The sequence below is a fragment of the Coffea arabica genome, chromosome 7e, assembly GCF_036785885.1.
Source record: "Coffea arabica cultivar ET-39 chromosome 7e, Coffea Arabica ET-39 HiFi, whole genome shotgun sequence".
NCBI classification, from domain to species: Eukaryota; Viridiplantae; Streptophyta; class Magnoliopsida; order Gentianales; family Rubiaceae; genus Coffea; species Coffea arabica.
Genome location: NC_092323.1, coordinates 17,640,698 through 17,654,982, shown reverse-complemented (window position 1 = coordinate 17,654,982; position 14,285 = coordinate 17,640,698). Strand labels below are relative to the sequence as shown.

The 14,285-nt window shown below is 34.3% G+C and overlaps 1 protein-coding gene across 3 annotated transcripts; it reads left to right on the top strand.

The window, feature by feature from the left end:
• Window positions 1–4,164: 4,164 nt before the first annotated feature.
• On the top strand, window positions 4,165–13,192 carry LOC113700398 (2-oxoisovalerate dehydrogenase subunit alpha 2, mitochondrial-like). Of its 3 annotated transcripts, XM_027220835.2 has the most exons (9): window positions 4,165–4,503; window positions 5,971–6,105; window positions 6,240–6,422; window positions 10,182–10,339; window positions 10,437–10,536; window positions 11,332–11,443; window positions 11,522–11,661; window positions 11,737–11,922; window positions 12,922–13,192. In XM_027220835.2, exons 1-9 carry the CDS (start codon window positions 4,252–4,254, stop codon window positions 13,087–13,089), a joined length of 1,434 nt encoding a protein of 477 aa, XP_027076636.1. In that variant the 5' UTR covers window positions 4,165–4,251; the 3' UTR covers window positions 13,090–13,192. The 3 variants fall into 3 exon arrangements, with proteins under 3 accessions (XP_027076636.1, XP_071915639.1, XP_027076637.1); XM_072059538.1 differs by lacking the exon at window positions 5,971–6,105; XM_027220836.2 differs by lacking the exon at window positions 4,165–4,503 and having other exon boundaries at window positions 5,973–6,105; window positions 6,209–6,422.
• Window positions 13,193–14,285: the final 1,093 nt, after the last annotated feature.

The window sequence follows — 14,285 nt, the reverse complement described above, 5'->3', positions numbered from 1 at the left end:
GGAAATAAAACATATTTTTATAAAAAAATTTCTCTTTTTGACAAATTTTATGCTAAAAAAGTCCTATAATAAAAAATAAATAGCTAAAGGGTGAAAACGAATACAAAAATAAAACTAAAATAAAATAAAGGACAATAATAATCTAGAAATACTAAAAGTCCAAAACTAAAAATCATGAAATTAAAGAAAAATAAAAATAGATAAGAATTATTACTAAAACTAAAAATAAAAAATTAGGATAACAATTATTTAAAAATTTGGTGTCTACAGTTTGTTTCATTGTTTGTGGCTCAGTTAGTGTAATAGTATTGCTATTTGCTGATAAAAAATGGTCCAAAGAATTTGTTTTCTGAAATTCGGTTAAATCGGTAAATGTCCGTTTTCCGAATTGAAATCGGATTGAATTCGAATTCGGTAATTTCTATTTCGAATGCGAATTAGGTCGAATTTTCCTAGAACCATTTATCGAAAATTACCGATTTTAAGCTACCAAATTACCGATTTCGAATTCGATGCTCACCCCTACTTTTTTATGTTATCAAACAAACCCTAAGAAACAAATCACCCATTAAAAATAGTAGAAATAAACGTGTTAATTGACCAAACATGAAATTCACTTGGCCTTTACAAGCTTTTTTATTTATGAGAAATAAAATAAAATTAATAGCACATGATAAAACATAGATTAGGCAGCCAGAAAAACATGCATTGATGCAACCAAAACATTCAAGAAGAATAGATTAATTAAGTCAAATGATAAGATACCTTAGTTAAATAAAGCTAAGACCCCATTTGATAACCCAATTTAATATTTAAATTTAATAGATCTAGATTTTAATATATTCAGACATGTTTGATAACAAAAAATAGAACATATTAATTAATTAAGTGAGTCTGAATTGAATTGTGTAAGCAAAACCTACTTCAAAAAAAGGGGCTGCTTGGTTAGAGGATTTTGGTATGGGGAATGACGATGATTCCAATACTTGGTGCCTGGTGTACTGTAATGGGAATTAAAATATTGGAATCATACCTAAAATTTTGGGGATTCATGATTCCTGAGTAAATTGGGAGGAATCACTCAAATCCTCCGTTTCATTTCCAACAGTATAAATAAAAGATAAAACATTTCCTCTCTTCTCCAGTAGACCCTTTCCTCTCCTCTCTCGCCATCAAATCGTCCTCCCTATCACAATCGATCTCTTATGTTCTCTTCTCTTTGTGAAGAGAAAAATTAAAAAAATTAAGAACCAATCTGTTCCCTCGATTTTGCTCAAATTATTCACCAATAAAGTTTATCTTTTGGCCCAAAAATCAGCCTGAAAGTTGATAAAAATGGTGTCTTCATCAGCAGCAGCAGCAACCCAATTTCAGAACCCATTTTTGCATTATAAAACTCCATTTTTATAAACCTCAATTCTACAGATCTTTGAGTGTAGTGAATGAAAAGGTTGTTGGGATTGATTTGGGGACAACGAATTCAGTAGTGGCTGCCATGGAAGCAGGGAAGCCTACTATAGTTACTAATGCTGAAGGGCAAAGAACGATGCCTTCTGTGGTGGCCTATACCAAAAACAAGGATAGATTGGTTGGGCAGATTGCAAAAAGACAGGCTGTGGTGAATCTTGAAAACAAGTTTTTCTCTGTGAAGAGGTTTGTTGGGAGGAAGATGTCTGAGATGGATGAGGAATCTAAGCAGGTTTCGTATAAAGCTGTGAGAGATGAGAACAATAATTAAAAAAAAAAAGAAAAATTAATTTTGATGTCATTCCAACTATGCTTGTACCAAGCATCGGTCTGTGGAATGATACCAGGGTTCAAAACCCATACTGATTTTTTGTATATTATTCCATCTCCAATTCCAATTCCAGAGCATGAAACAAGCACCGTGATAAGTTATTTACTTGTCATTTAATGTAGAATGTGTTCAAATGTTAGTATTTTCAATATTTACAAGTCAACGACTTAATGAATACAAATTTCAAATTTCAGATTTCAGATTTATCACACTCACTCTAGTTAACCTTGATTACTTAAATTCTGCACCAATGTGTGTTGAGTGTCAACACAGTAACCTTGATTACTTAGATTTTGCACTACTTAAAGTTACAAAATCTTAGCACTCATCACCGAAGAGAAAATGCGTAATCAGCCACTATTTCCTTTTCTTTTATTCCTACAAAACTTATATATATATATATATATATATAAATGATAGGATTGTAGGCATTTGCTTGTATAATTTTAAAATCACATCACATGACAAAACACATATACCAAATGGTTAGAGGGCTAAAATTGTACAAACAGAAAAGTTCTTTTGCCCTTTAATGAATCACTCTTAATTAAATGAATGAAGTTTTTATGCACTATCACTATAATTTTTTTTTTGCTAACAAATGTAGATAGTATTATATAACTTATATTTAAAAAAAATTTAAAAATTTAAAAATACATTACATGACATGTATCCAAAACCCGAAACGGTTTGAAATAACGTGGCATGTACCTTTCCAACACACAAATGAACCCTGAATCAAGTCATGGTCACCTTGTGTTGACTCATTAGTGTTTTCCTCGTCTCTTCGACCTTTAAAAGAAGGGATAATTGCAAAAACCTTCCCTGAGGTTTCTGATATTTGCACTGACCTCCCCTGTGGTTTGAAAAATTACACTGACCTCCCCTGAGGTTACTAATCCTTTGCAAATTCAGTCCAAACGATTAAAATATTATTTTAAGGAGTGAAATTAGAATTTTTTACCAAATTTGTCCTTTGTACTATATGTTCAATGAATGACAAAATATTACAAATCAATTAACAATTAATAAACTTTAAGGAGTATAGTTTATAGGCAAATATGCATCACCTATTTAAAGTACTGGCTCTTTATGGGTATTTTACTTTCAAACATTTAATTTAATACAAATATTTAAGCTCAAATACATATTTGTATTTACTTTCAAATATTTAATTTTTGTTAAATACAAAACTACCAATCTCTCTTTCGTAAAAATATTAATATAACACTTTTTCAATTTTAGTTACAAACATTTATGTATTTAACATAAATTAAATGATTCAAAATAAAATACCCATAAAGAGCCAATACTTTACTCATGTAATGGATGAAAGTCATAAAGAATTAATACTTTATGGATCATTTTTTTAAAAAAAAATATTTAATTTATATTAAATAAATAACCTACCGATTTCCTTTTTACAAGAATATTACTGTAACACTCTTTGAATTTTACTAACAAACATTGATATATTTATCATAAGTTAAATGTTTGAAAGTAAAATATCCGTAAAAAGTCGGTACTTTAAATGAGTAATGCGTGTTTGCCTATAAAGAGCCGGTAACTATTCAAAGTACCGGTTCTTTAAGGGTATTTTACTTTCAAACATTTAATTTAATACAAATATTTACGCTCAAATACAGATTTGTATTTACTTTCAAATATTTAATTTTTGTTAAATACAAAACCTACCAATCTCTCTTCCGTAAAAATATTAATATAACACTTTTTCAATTTTAGTTACAAACATTTATGTATTTAACATAAATTAAATGATTCAAAATAAAATGCACATAAAGAGCGAATACTTTACTCGTGTAATGGATGAAAGTCATAAAAAATTAATATTTTATGGGCCATTTATTTTTTTTAAAAAATATTTAATTTATATTAAATAAATAACCTATCGATTTCCATTTTGCAAGAATATTACTATAACAATTTTTGAATTTTACTTACAAATATTGATATATTTATCATAAATTAAATATTTGAAAGTAAAATACTCGTAAAGAGCTGGTACTTTAAATGAATAATGCGTGTTTGCCCATAAATTATACTCCTTAAAATTTATTAATTGTTAATTGATTTATAGTACTTTGTCATTCATTGGATATGTAGCACAAAGGGCAAATCTGGTACAAAATTCTAATTTCACTCCCTAAAATAATATTTTAATCGTTTGGACTAAATTTGCAAAGGATTAGTAACCTCAGGGGAGGTTAGTGTAATTTTTTAAATCACAGGGGAGGTTAGTGAAAATGTCAGAAACCTCAGGGGAGGTTTCTGCAATTATCCCTTAAAAGAAAGTACTGCTATCTTTCGTAATCTAGTACTATTATATATTCGGTGCCAAAAAGGCTACGACATTTTTGTCAGTCCATAACAATCTTATCATATTTTCTGCTAAGGCAATACTATCTACCTTGATTCTTTCTTGACTTCCAATTATGGGCTTTTACTTGTCCAAATCAAGAACTGTAATGCATAATCTCAAACCAAAATTGGGTTCTCTTGGTGTTATGTTTCATCAGAGTTCTGGGATTGCTTCTTTCTCTCATCATCAGGAATCTCAATCTGGATTAATCAAAAACCTGGGTGCGGGTTCATGTAATAGACCGACCCTTTTCACCATTTGGCGCTCTGAACATTTCAAAGCTGAAAAACAGTTGGATTGCAAGCAAAACTCTGGTGGACCTCAGGTATTTACTGCAGTTTTGTACACTACTTTTGAGTTAATTACAAATCATTATCTGCGGTATAGTTTAACTTAGCGACATTTGTTTGTTCCTTGGCAATCAGTTGCTAATTACTGTTCTTTGGTTTTGATTGATGTTAAAAATTTACCTAACTCCTGAAAATAGATTGAGCTGTGAGCTCAAATTTGTCAACCTTAGCAGTAACTTCCCCTTTTTATGTCCTTATTTCCGCAAACGGGAATGTACATTGAGTAATGCTTTGACTTTGTTCTACCTTTGTGCTACTTATTAATGCGAAATTTGCTAACACCTTTGAGTATCTGGTTCATTTTTATCCTTTTATAGACTGATAGCACTACTATTCACTTAATCGAATGCGCAAATAGACTTATTGTACTGTGTTTCTATAGATTGAATGGAAATTCTGAAAAATTATTTGCGTATTCTGTGTTGTTTAGCTTCCATATGTTGAATGTCGTCCCAGATGTCATTAGCTTTTTCAATCCGTATGAATTACTTATTTTAATTCTGTTCTTACTTCGATTTGTCAAATACAGAATTCGATGTGAGCCAAGGGGTTGAATACCAAGTAAAAGGGGAACTTAAAAACAATAGGAGCAACATCAAAAGATGCTAGAGACAGTTTCTAATAATCCTACTGTTAAAGTCATATTCAGCTAACAGCAATATGTTTCTAGGTGACAGTTCTGACACGATACAAAGAAATCACTATAATCTCCAGACATTTTTTATTTCTTGGTAGCATAACTGTCTCCATGAGCCCAAAGTGGTTAAAGATGCTTTATGCCCATTGTTCTGTTCTTTTTTCCTTTTTCTAGGGCCTTGACTACCAAAACCTTCGAAAGAAATTCTTTTGTGCCTGAAATAGTCTTTTTTAAAGAAACAATGGAAAAACTTACCCGCCTAACACAAGACTCATACTATATCATGCTACTATGAATTATTCTTGCAGATGCAAAATTGCAGACAGAAACAAAGGAAAAATTGTAATCTTACAAGTTCAGTCCTTTAACACATTACTACAGGTTTAAGTTGTGTTTGATGCTTAATCATTTTTTCCATATAATCTTAATTTTGACCCCTGAGGTAACATTAGACTAATTTAATATAATTTCATGAGCAAGTGTTCGATGAATATTTCTGGTGCATGCTCTTTATTCACATGGGCTTTGAATTAAAAAGAGGACTTCTAGGAATATATCTGCACATGCATATCTGTGTACCATATATGGTTTGAAAATTAGGATCCTTAATAGTTTATTCTGATTGAAGTTTAAAATTCTTTCTGACTGAGAATTAGAAGGGCAATTTAGATTAGCAGTTCGTTTTAGCCAATCATGTTCTTCAAGCTAATATGTGAAACATTGAGCTTTTATTTTTCCCAGGTTTTATGTTTAAATATCTTTTGCTAGACTTGAAAAATCATGTAGATATGTGTATAATTGTTAGGTCCTGAATTTTCCTGGGGGAAACGTTAAGTTCACCTCGGAATTAGATTTCTTACCAGAAGGTCTTGAGGAGAGAGTTCACTGCTATCGGATCCTTGATGAGAATGGTCAATTAACCTCTAGCAATTTTGTACAGGTATTTAATGGTACATTTATAGAAATCATATGAATGGATGCCTGTTTGGTTGTTAAGGAATGTATTTATATCAAATGACTTATCCTTTCTGCAATGTCGACAGACGCACTCTTATGGATTCTAAGTGTTTTCAGATATCAGATGAACTTGCCGTTAGGATGTATACTTACATGGCCATGCTTCAGACTATGGATACCATTTTCTATGAGGCTCAAAGACAAGGAAGAATATCCTTCTATGTCACCGCAATAGGAGAAGAGGCAATAAATATAGCATCTGCAGCTGCATTGCAATTGGACGATCCTGTCTTTCCTCAGGTTATTGAGCATAAAGCCATTCTGCAAGCATTTTTATGTATTCGTAATGCTTATGCTTGAATTTACTTTGGAAGCTGGTTTGTTCTCAAGTATGAGTTCTCATTCATGTGGAGAATTTTCATATTCACCATGATTTGATTTGTCGCTATTTTCCCAAACAGCAAGGAAGATTGAGCTGAAAACTAATGAAGGCTGCAGAGGATTAGACGGATTTTTCTTTTACCATCCTAAAAGCATGACCTTATGTTGGGATGATTTTGCTCCCTCTGATCTATGCTTTCTTTTGAACCTTTCCTCAAGGAGATTGACAACCTTACTGAATTCCTACTCTTCTAGAAATCCATACTTGCAGATCCCTTGCATCATTTGTGTGCCTAAATTTTAATTTCATGAAGTAAACACTTGCAGTTCCTTTGCTTCATTAGTCTTACAAGTCTTGTAGTACCTTTTGAAGAACTGACTAGAATCTAAATTTATATGGCACTGCAGTTTGTGCTCATGTCTTGTTAAGGATGACATGTGTAGGATATCCTCATATTAGCAAATATCGATACTAGTAATTTGAAGCTGCGTCTGAATTACAAGCTATATTGGAACACTGACATCTTCTGTGAGAAGCACTGGTATAAATCTGAGTAGGTTGTTTATAGCTTGAGGCTTATAATCTCCCTTCTATTTATATAACAATGTGATTGTAGGGTATGCAGCAAAGCAAAAGGAAAAGACACTTTCACAAGCATTGTTTATTATCCTTGTAGCATCCTTATCCAAAATGCTGTATCAGCACTGTTCATGAAACTCTAACAGTACCATAGGCTAGTGATTTTCAGAATTTCTTAGTATTTCCTTTAATTAGTTGATTTAGGATCTTAGTGAAGTTTATTTCACCTATTTGGTTTAGATTCTTGTAAGAAAAGAATGTTTACCTTGGTTCGGACTCTAGTTTGGGGTTTAGAACCTATAAATTTATCTGTTGTCAAATCGCATCATGCATTCTTAATTGATAATTACTCGAATCACCTCTTCTTTTCTTCTGCTTACTCTGCTACCCTCTGTAACCTCCATTCTCCTATTTTCTCATTTAGTTTATCTTTCTGTCTTCTCTCTCCTTTTGTCCCACTATTCCGTAGTATCACAATGATCTATACACGATGATTTATATTTAGATAACATGATTAAGCTTGAGCTTAGATTCCCTCCCCCAGGAATTTTTTGATTTTATTGCTAATTTTAGTTTTACTTAACGAATTGTGCGTACTGTCTCTAGTTTGCCAGTGAAGTTAGATTTTTAAGTTAAGGGAAGATCAAATTCTGTGAAATAAAATTGTAGGACCGTTTTGGAGTTGGGTGTCTTGTTCTGAGTTTGGCCTGTAATTGGAGGTGCGATGGAGTTGCAAAAAAAACCCAAAATTGGGTTTTAATTTTGAGATTATTGTAGATATTTTTCTGCAATGTGACTTTAGATTCATAATCTACTCAGAACTATGAGTTTGGTGGTGGTTTGGATTTGCCAAGTTGTGATTGGATATTGCCAGCAAGAGTCACCGATGGCATTGCATATATGGAAAGACAGTGTATAGAACAAAGCAAAGAAAAGGAGAGGTAAAGATATAAAAGAAAGGGAAAAGATCACAATAAACAAAAGGAAAATGAACAGAAAGTGAAAGAGAAGACATACTGCAATGACATTAAAATTCTTGGTCAGCCATTTAACAACGTCCTAGTAAATTAAAACAAAAAACAAAAGAAAAAGAAAAATAAATAAAACAGAGGAAGCTAGATTTATTTGACTGTAAAATAATGAGTACTTTGTATATTACCTTATTTCAACAAAATATTACAGCATTAATAATGATGGGATGGTATATGGCAGTGCAAAAGAGCCGTCAAGATGGAAGTCAATGGATATCTTGAGCCTAAAGGGGAGTTATCTGGAATATTGCAGCCCCTAGGGGAACTCCTGGTACTAGCTAGTAGTTCACCACTCAAAGCTTTGATGTCACAGTTACACTCTCTTGATTAGCAATGTGAAGGACGAACATTTGTCATGGGAACGAGCTGTAAATAAGTTGGATCAATATGTATATACCGATTTTCGTGTTAAAAGTTCTTAAGGATAAATTTGAAGTGAAAATATGTTTAATGTAGATCTGAGTTGCTGAAGTTTGAAGCACTGCAGCCCTAAGTTCTTCTAGTTAGCTTAAATTTAACTACCTTATGGCTGACCATTAGGGCTGTCAACGGGCCGGGTCCGGGCCGGAATTCATTATTCCGGACCTGGACCCGAATTACTATACCGGATCCGGATCCGACCAGTTTACCCGACGGGTCTTTTATTCTATGTTCTGGATCCGAATCCGGCGGGTCCCGGATCCGGGTCGGGTCTACCTGAACAAATTTAGCCAAATTTATAATTTCTAATAAAAATGAGAAAAAAAAATATTTGTAAACTAATTTCTAACTAATGCAAAGAAAAAACCAAATAAGAAAAGAAATCAAATTGACTTTACTCAAATACATCACCCCTAATCAAATTATATTGATAAATATATTTTTTTTATATTATTAATTCATTTATATCTGGATCCGGGTCTAATACGGGTCGGAATACTATATTCCGTATCCGACCCGTTTTTTGTTTGACAAAACGGATCCGGGAAACGGAATTAAATCCCTACCCATACCCGCAATAATTTCACGGATCCGGTCCGGATCCGGGTCTAGACCCGACCCGTTGACAGGCCTACTGACCATTTCCAGAAGCTGCATTAGTGTCGACCTGGCTTTCTGATGTACCATTTTGCAATTGAAGAAGTAATGTTTTGGACTAATATAACTTCAAATTATCACATGCTAAATTTTTCCTTAAAGGGAACTTAATTCTTTAAGATGTGAGGTGTGAAAGTAGTCTTACACGTCCAAAGTAAAAGAGATAATACGGTACAATATATTCCCATAGCTAGACTTTTCTTTTCATTTTTCTTTTAATGTGAGTAATAATAACTTGGAAGAGGAAAGAAGCTGAGCTCATGTAATATTTGCATGGACATGTCACAAGAATTAATAGTAGCTGGCAATTCCTAAAATGAGGTTTTGACTGGAGGGTTAGATGGATAAGGATAAGAGGCCAAGTGTGGAACAGTGAAGGACATAGTGTAACCATACTGCAATGACAGAAAGGTGCAAATATTTTAGTTCTGGAAGAAGCATTCCTGGCATTAGTTGGGGGAATATGATAAAGTTGAATCTTGGGAGTGGCTTAGAACTTGTCATGAACCCAGATATGGAACTTTGTTAGTGCTAATACCTCAAAATTCATTGCCAACAAGTGGAAAGACCTCAATCAGGTTCCACACTACTTATCTTTGAGCACAATCCTTGAGGTGCATTTGTAGGAAAGAAGTAACTTTTATCCTTGCCATTTTCCTCACAATATTTGAAAGGATGGGTCTTTTTTTGCTATACTAGTTAGTGGTTCTTATGTTTGCTACTCTGAAGTTCATTCTTGGTAATTTTAGTATCAGATGGGTTTCCTTCATTTATTTCATTCACTTCTGGATGTAAGGATCTTATTTATAAACTTATTATTTTAACTTACCAGAATTTGCATGATACATTTCAATACCTGTTTTTAATTAGTTAGCGTCTTCCCAATTGACACATCCACCTGTGATATGATGATTTTATATCTTATGATGGTCAATAAAATAAATGCGTCTAAAAGGCAACTGCTATTTGAACTGGTTACATCCTTTGCAGTATAGGGAGTCTGGAGTTCTGTTGTGGAGGGGATTTACTCTGCAAGAATTCGCAAACCAGTGTTTTGGAAACAAGAATGATAATTGTAAAGGAAGGCAGATGCCAGCGCATTATGGCTCTGTCAAACATAATTATTTCACCGTGGCATCAACAGTTGCGTAAGATATTCGTCTTTCTCATGCCTGTATTTACATGTATATAGAATTATATTGAGTATCGTAATCATAGTTCCTAGTAATTGTGTCTGTATTCCAGTACTCAGGTTCCACATGCTGTTGGTGCTGCTTATTCTCTAAAGATGGATCGCATAAATGCGTGCAGTATAACTTATTTTGGAGATGGAGGCACTAGTACGGTAGTAAAAGCCTTACTGCTTTCAAAGATTATTTTCCTTTCTTTGACATCAATGTCATCATGTCATTATACATTAAATTGATCTATCTCATCATATGATATATTTTGATCTTAGTTCTTTGCATCTTTATTACTAGTGCTCATTGTGTAATATAATTCGAATCTGATTCCCTGCCTTTCGGAAATAATACTCCTTACTGTCTATTCAGTATTTTCCTTGATGTCGATATTATATTCTATGGCTTGTTTTGCTGCACCACTTAGCAGTTATGATGGCAATAGGAGAGTATGGCATCCTTCTATGCTTATGTGTGATTCTATTGTTTATTTAAAGATGGAACATCTCTTCTAAAGTTTATGGTAGTGAATGGAATTTACAAGTAGTTGTACAGGGCATACATTATTATATCCTAATGAGAGCATTCCTGTTTCTTTATTCAGTCTTTGGTAGTTTTAATACAACCATAATACAGAACAGAAGCATCGAATAAAAGCCTCATCCTAATTTATAGTGTTTTTTTTTTTTTGTTTGTTCTCATATAAACAGCCATAACCTCAACGCTTCTGGAGCGCCTCATTAAGCTTAGAATTGAACTCAGTATGAGACAGTTTCAGTTATACCTGTAGTATTCTTGGAGGTTTCCATTTCTTCTTTCCAAATCTACCTGGAGTGTGAGACAATTTCACTTTTACCTGGATGTTGGAAATGCAAACATATTGAGCATGTTTGTTTTGTTTTCATGCCTATTGCAATGACTGCTGTTTTATAGCTCTCTGACTCAATCATCAATTTTAGGGAGATTTCCATGCTGCTTTGAACTTTGCAGCAGTTATGGAGGCACCTGTGATCTTTTTCTGCCGGAACAATGGATGGGCCATCAGTACCCCTGTTGGAGATCAGTTTCGGAGTAGGTTTTCTCCTCTTAGTCTAATCATAGGTAATTTACAATTTCTGGATCTAAAAGACACTTTTGTGAATATACAAGGTGATGGTATTGTTGTTAGAGGGCAAGCATATGGAGTTCATAGCATCCGTGTAGATGGTAATGACGCTCTTGCTATTTATAGTGCCGTTCGTGCTGCGCGCCAAATGGCCATCACTGAGCAGAGACCTGTTCTGATTGAGGTGATTCTGTGATCTGGAGTTGTTTCCCCCTTATCGTGTCCAGAATGGTATATTATCAGCTTTTTATATCAACAGGCGCTGACATACAGAGGAGGCCACCATACCACATCAGATGACTCAACCAGATATCGTTCCGCTGAAGAAATTGAATGGTGGAGAGTTGCACAGTGTCCAGTAAGCAGATTTAGGAAATGGCTTGAAAAGGAAGGTTGGTGGAATTCTGATGCTGAAACTGAACTAAGAGCCAGCCTCAGAAAGCAGGTAAAATCCTTAACCCTTTACAATTTTAATATTTTTGTTCCGGAATTGTCACTTTACTTTTCTTTTAGTTGTTAAGTCCTAATCGAGAAAAAGTGATAGTTATCCTTACACCTTTCTCCTGTTATTATCTAAGTGCACCTGCATCATTCTGTGGTCTTCCAAGATTCTGGCTGACGTATCTACCAATCTATCTTCTTCTTCTCATGTTCCTCTTTGTTCAGCTGATGGGATAGATGGGTGCCTTAGATGGAGAATAATTGGGGCTTTTACTGACAATATGCCATGGGAAATTTGCTTAGGACTTTTACTGACAATATGCTATGGGAAAGGCTTACAAGTCTATGCGGCAACACTTGCTGCAGCATGACTGAATTTTGCCTTAAACAATGGAGAGAAGAACCATGCCTTTTTTTTTTTTTTCTATTTCTGTTTCCTCGTTACATTGTTAAGCACAGCTTGCCCTGCTTGATTAATCTCTTCAACAAGTTTAGTATTAAGTATGGCGGCCCTTTTAGTTTGATGGAGAGAAGAACCTGTCATTAGCAATCAATTTCAACGAAATCTTTTGGTTTCTTGTTTTTACCATGTTCAACTCCATAAATTCCTTTATGAATAAAGTCACATTGAATGCATAGACATGCTTGGTCTTAAAATTTTTTGTTTGCACAATAATGATATGATTGCTTCTCGCATCATCTTTGACTGATCGCGGACATAATCCTGGGTGTGAAGGATAATAAAGGGTTTTCCTTTTACCTTATGTTCTTTTGGTCTAATGTGACTTAGAATAAAGGATATGTAAAACGGATATGAAGCATTCGTTTTCAAACGATACTACTTCATTTAGCTGCAATTGTGTTGGCAACAAAATAATCCTAAGAACCCGAGGGTCTTAGCTAAATTTTTCCTCTTCATCTTGTGTTTTCAAGACGGTTTCAGCATCCATGTTTAAGCCTTTTTCATGGCTCCTAGATTTTAATCAGTTGTACATTATTTCAGGTGCTGCGTGCAATTCAAGTTGCAGAACAGGTTGAAAAGCCTCCTGTTGCAGATATTTTTACAGATGTATATGATGCTCCCCCGTCCAATCTCCATGAGCAAGAGACAACACTCCTAGAGACGATCGAAAAACACCCCAAGGAATATCCTCCAAACTTTTCATGTTAGGTCAACTTAGTGATTCATTCAACAGGGTACTAATCTTTCAATTTCAAATTCATCTCATGATGATTTCAAACTGCTTTTGGTAAATAAATCTTCTTGTTTGTTATGATAGGTTCTTGGTTATGTGTTAGTTGTGATTTACTTGACCAATTCATCTTAACTACTGTATCAATCATCCCCCATGCTTTTCAAGTTTCGTCAACATGATAAAACCAACCAACAAATCCAAATTAAATATGATCTGGTACTTTTCCCTGTCAGATTGAATGAACATGCTATATATGGTTCCAATGAGCAGTATTTGAATTTCGGGCGAGGCTTGAGGCTTGCTCTATCCCAACTCTCTTCTCTCATTAGAACTGCAAACAAATCGAGCTGCTCACGTCAAAACTTGACTCGAGTTCAATTAATACGGAGCTCGAACCAGTCAAATCGAACTCGAGCTCAAGTTTTAGTTCAAAAGTATTAAACTCGTTCGCTTGCGAGTTCAAGTATATATATATATATATATGTATATATTTTTTTTAATAGTAAAATTATATATATATTTTTAATATTTTATTATTTATTAAGAAAAAAAATATTATTTTATATATTTTTTAAAATATATAGCCCAAAATTCTACTCGATTCTAATCGTTTGCAGCCCTTATCCCTCACCACCCCACCCCCCTCCCCCCGGCCTCATCTCAAACTCCCCTCTGGTACTGGTAAAGTCCTACTAGCTAGATAAATATGGAATGCACAAAAAAGTAGACAAAGGAAGGATTGGGATCGAAATCTCTGAGTCACTCCAATAGTTAAGGTAGAAATTGTTTTACACATATAAAGAGAGTAGGTAGTAGTAAATGAAAAGGGTGGGTGAGTAAAGATTTCTTCGCCCCTCGGGGTCAGCTCGGCTGGTGAGCCTCGGGGGTAATCTTCGTGAGCCTCGGGGGTAATCTTCGGGGTGGCACAGGTTCGAGTCTGACCTCACATACCGCCTGCGTGCTCTTGGGGGGCGGGGTACTTCAGGCGCAGGGGATTAGTCGGGCCGCCTTCGGGTCTTGACCCGGACACCCCTGTGTTGAAAAAAAAAAAAAAAAAAAAAAAAAAAAAAAGATTTCTTCTTACCACTTATGGTACCAAGATGGGGTATTTATAAATGCAATGAGGTGACAGATGCCTGAATTATTTGGATTTGCCATTAATGAACGGCTC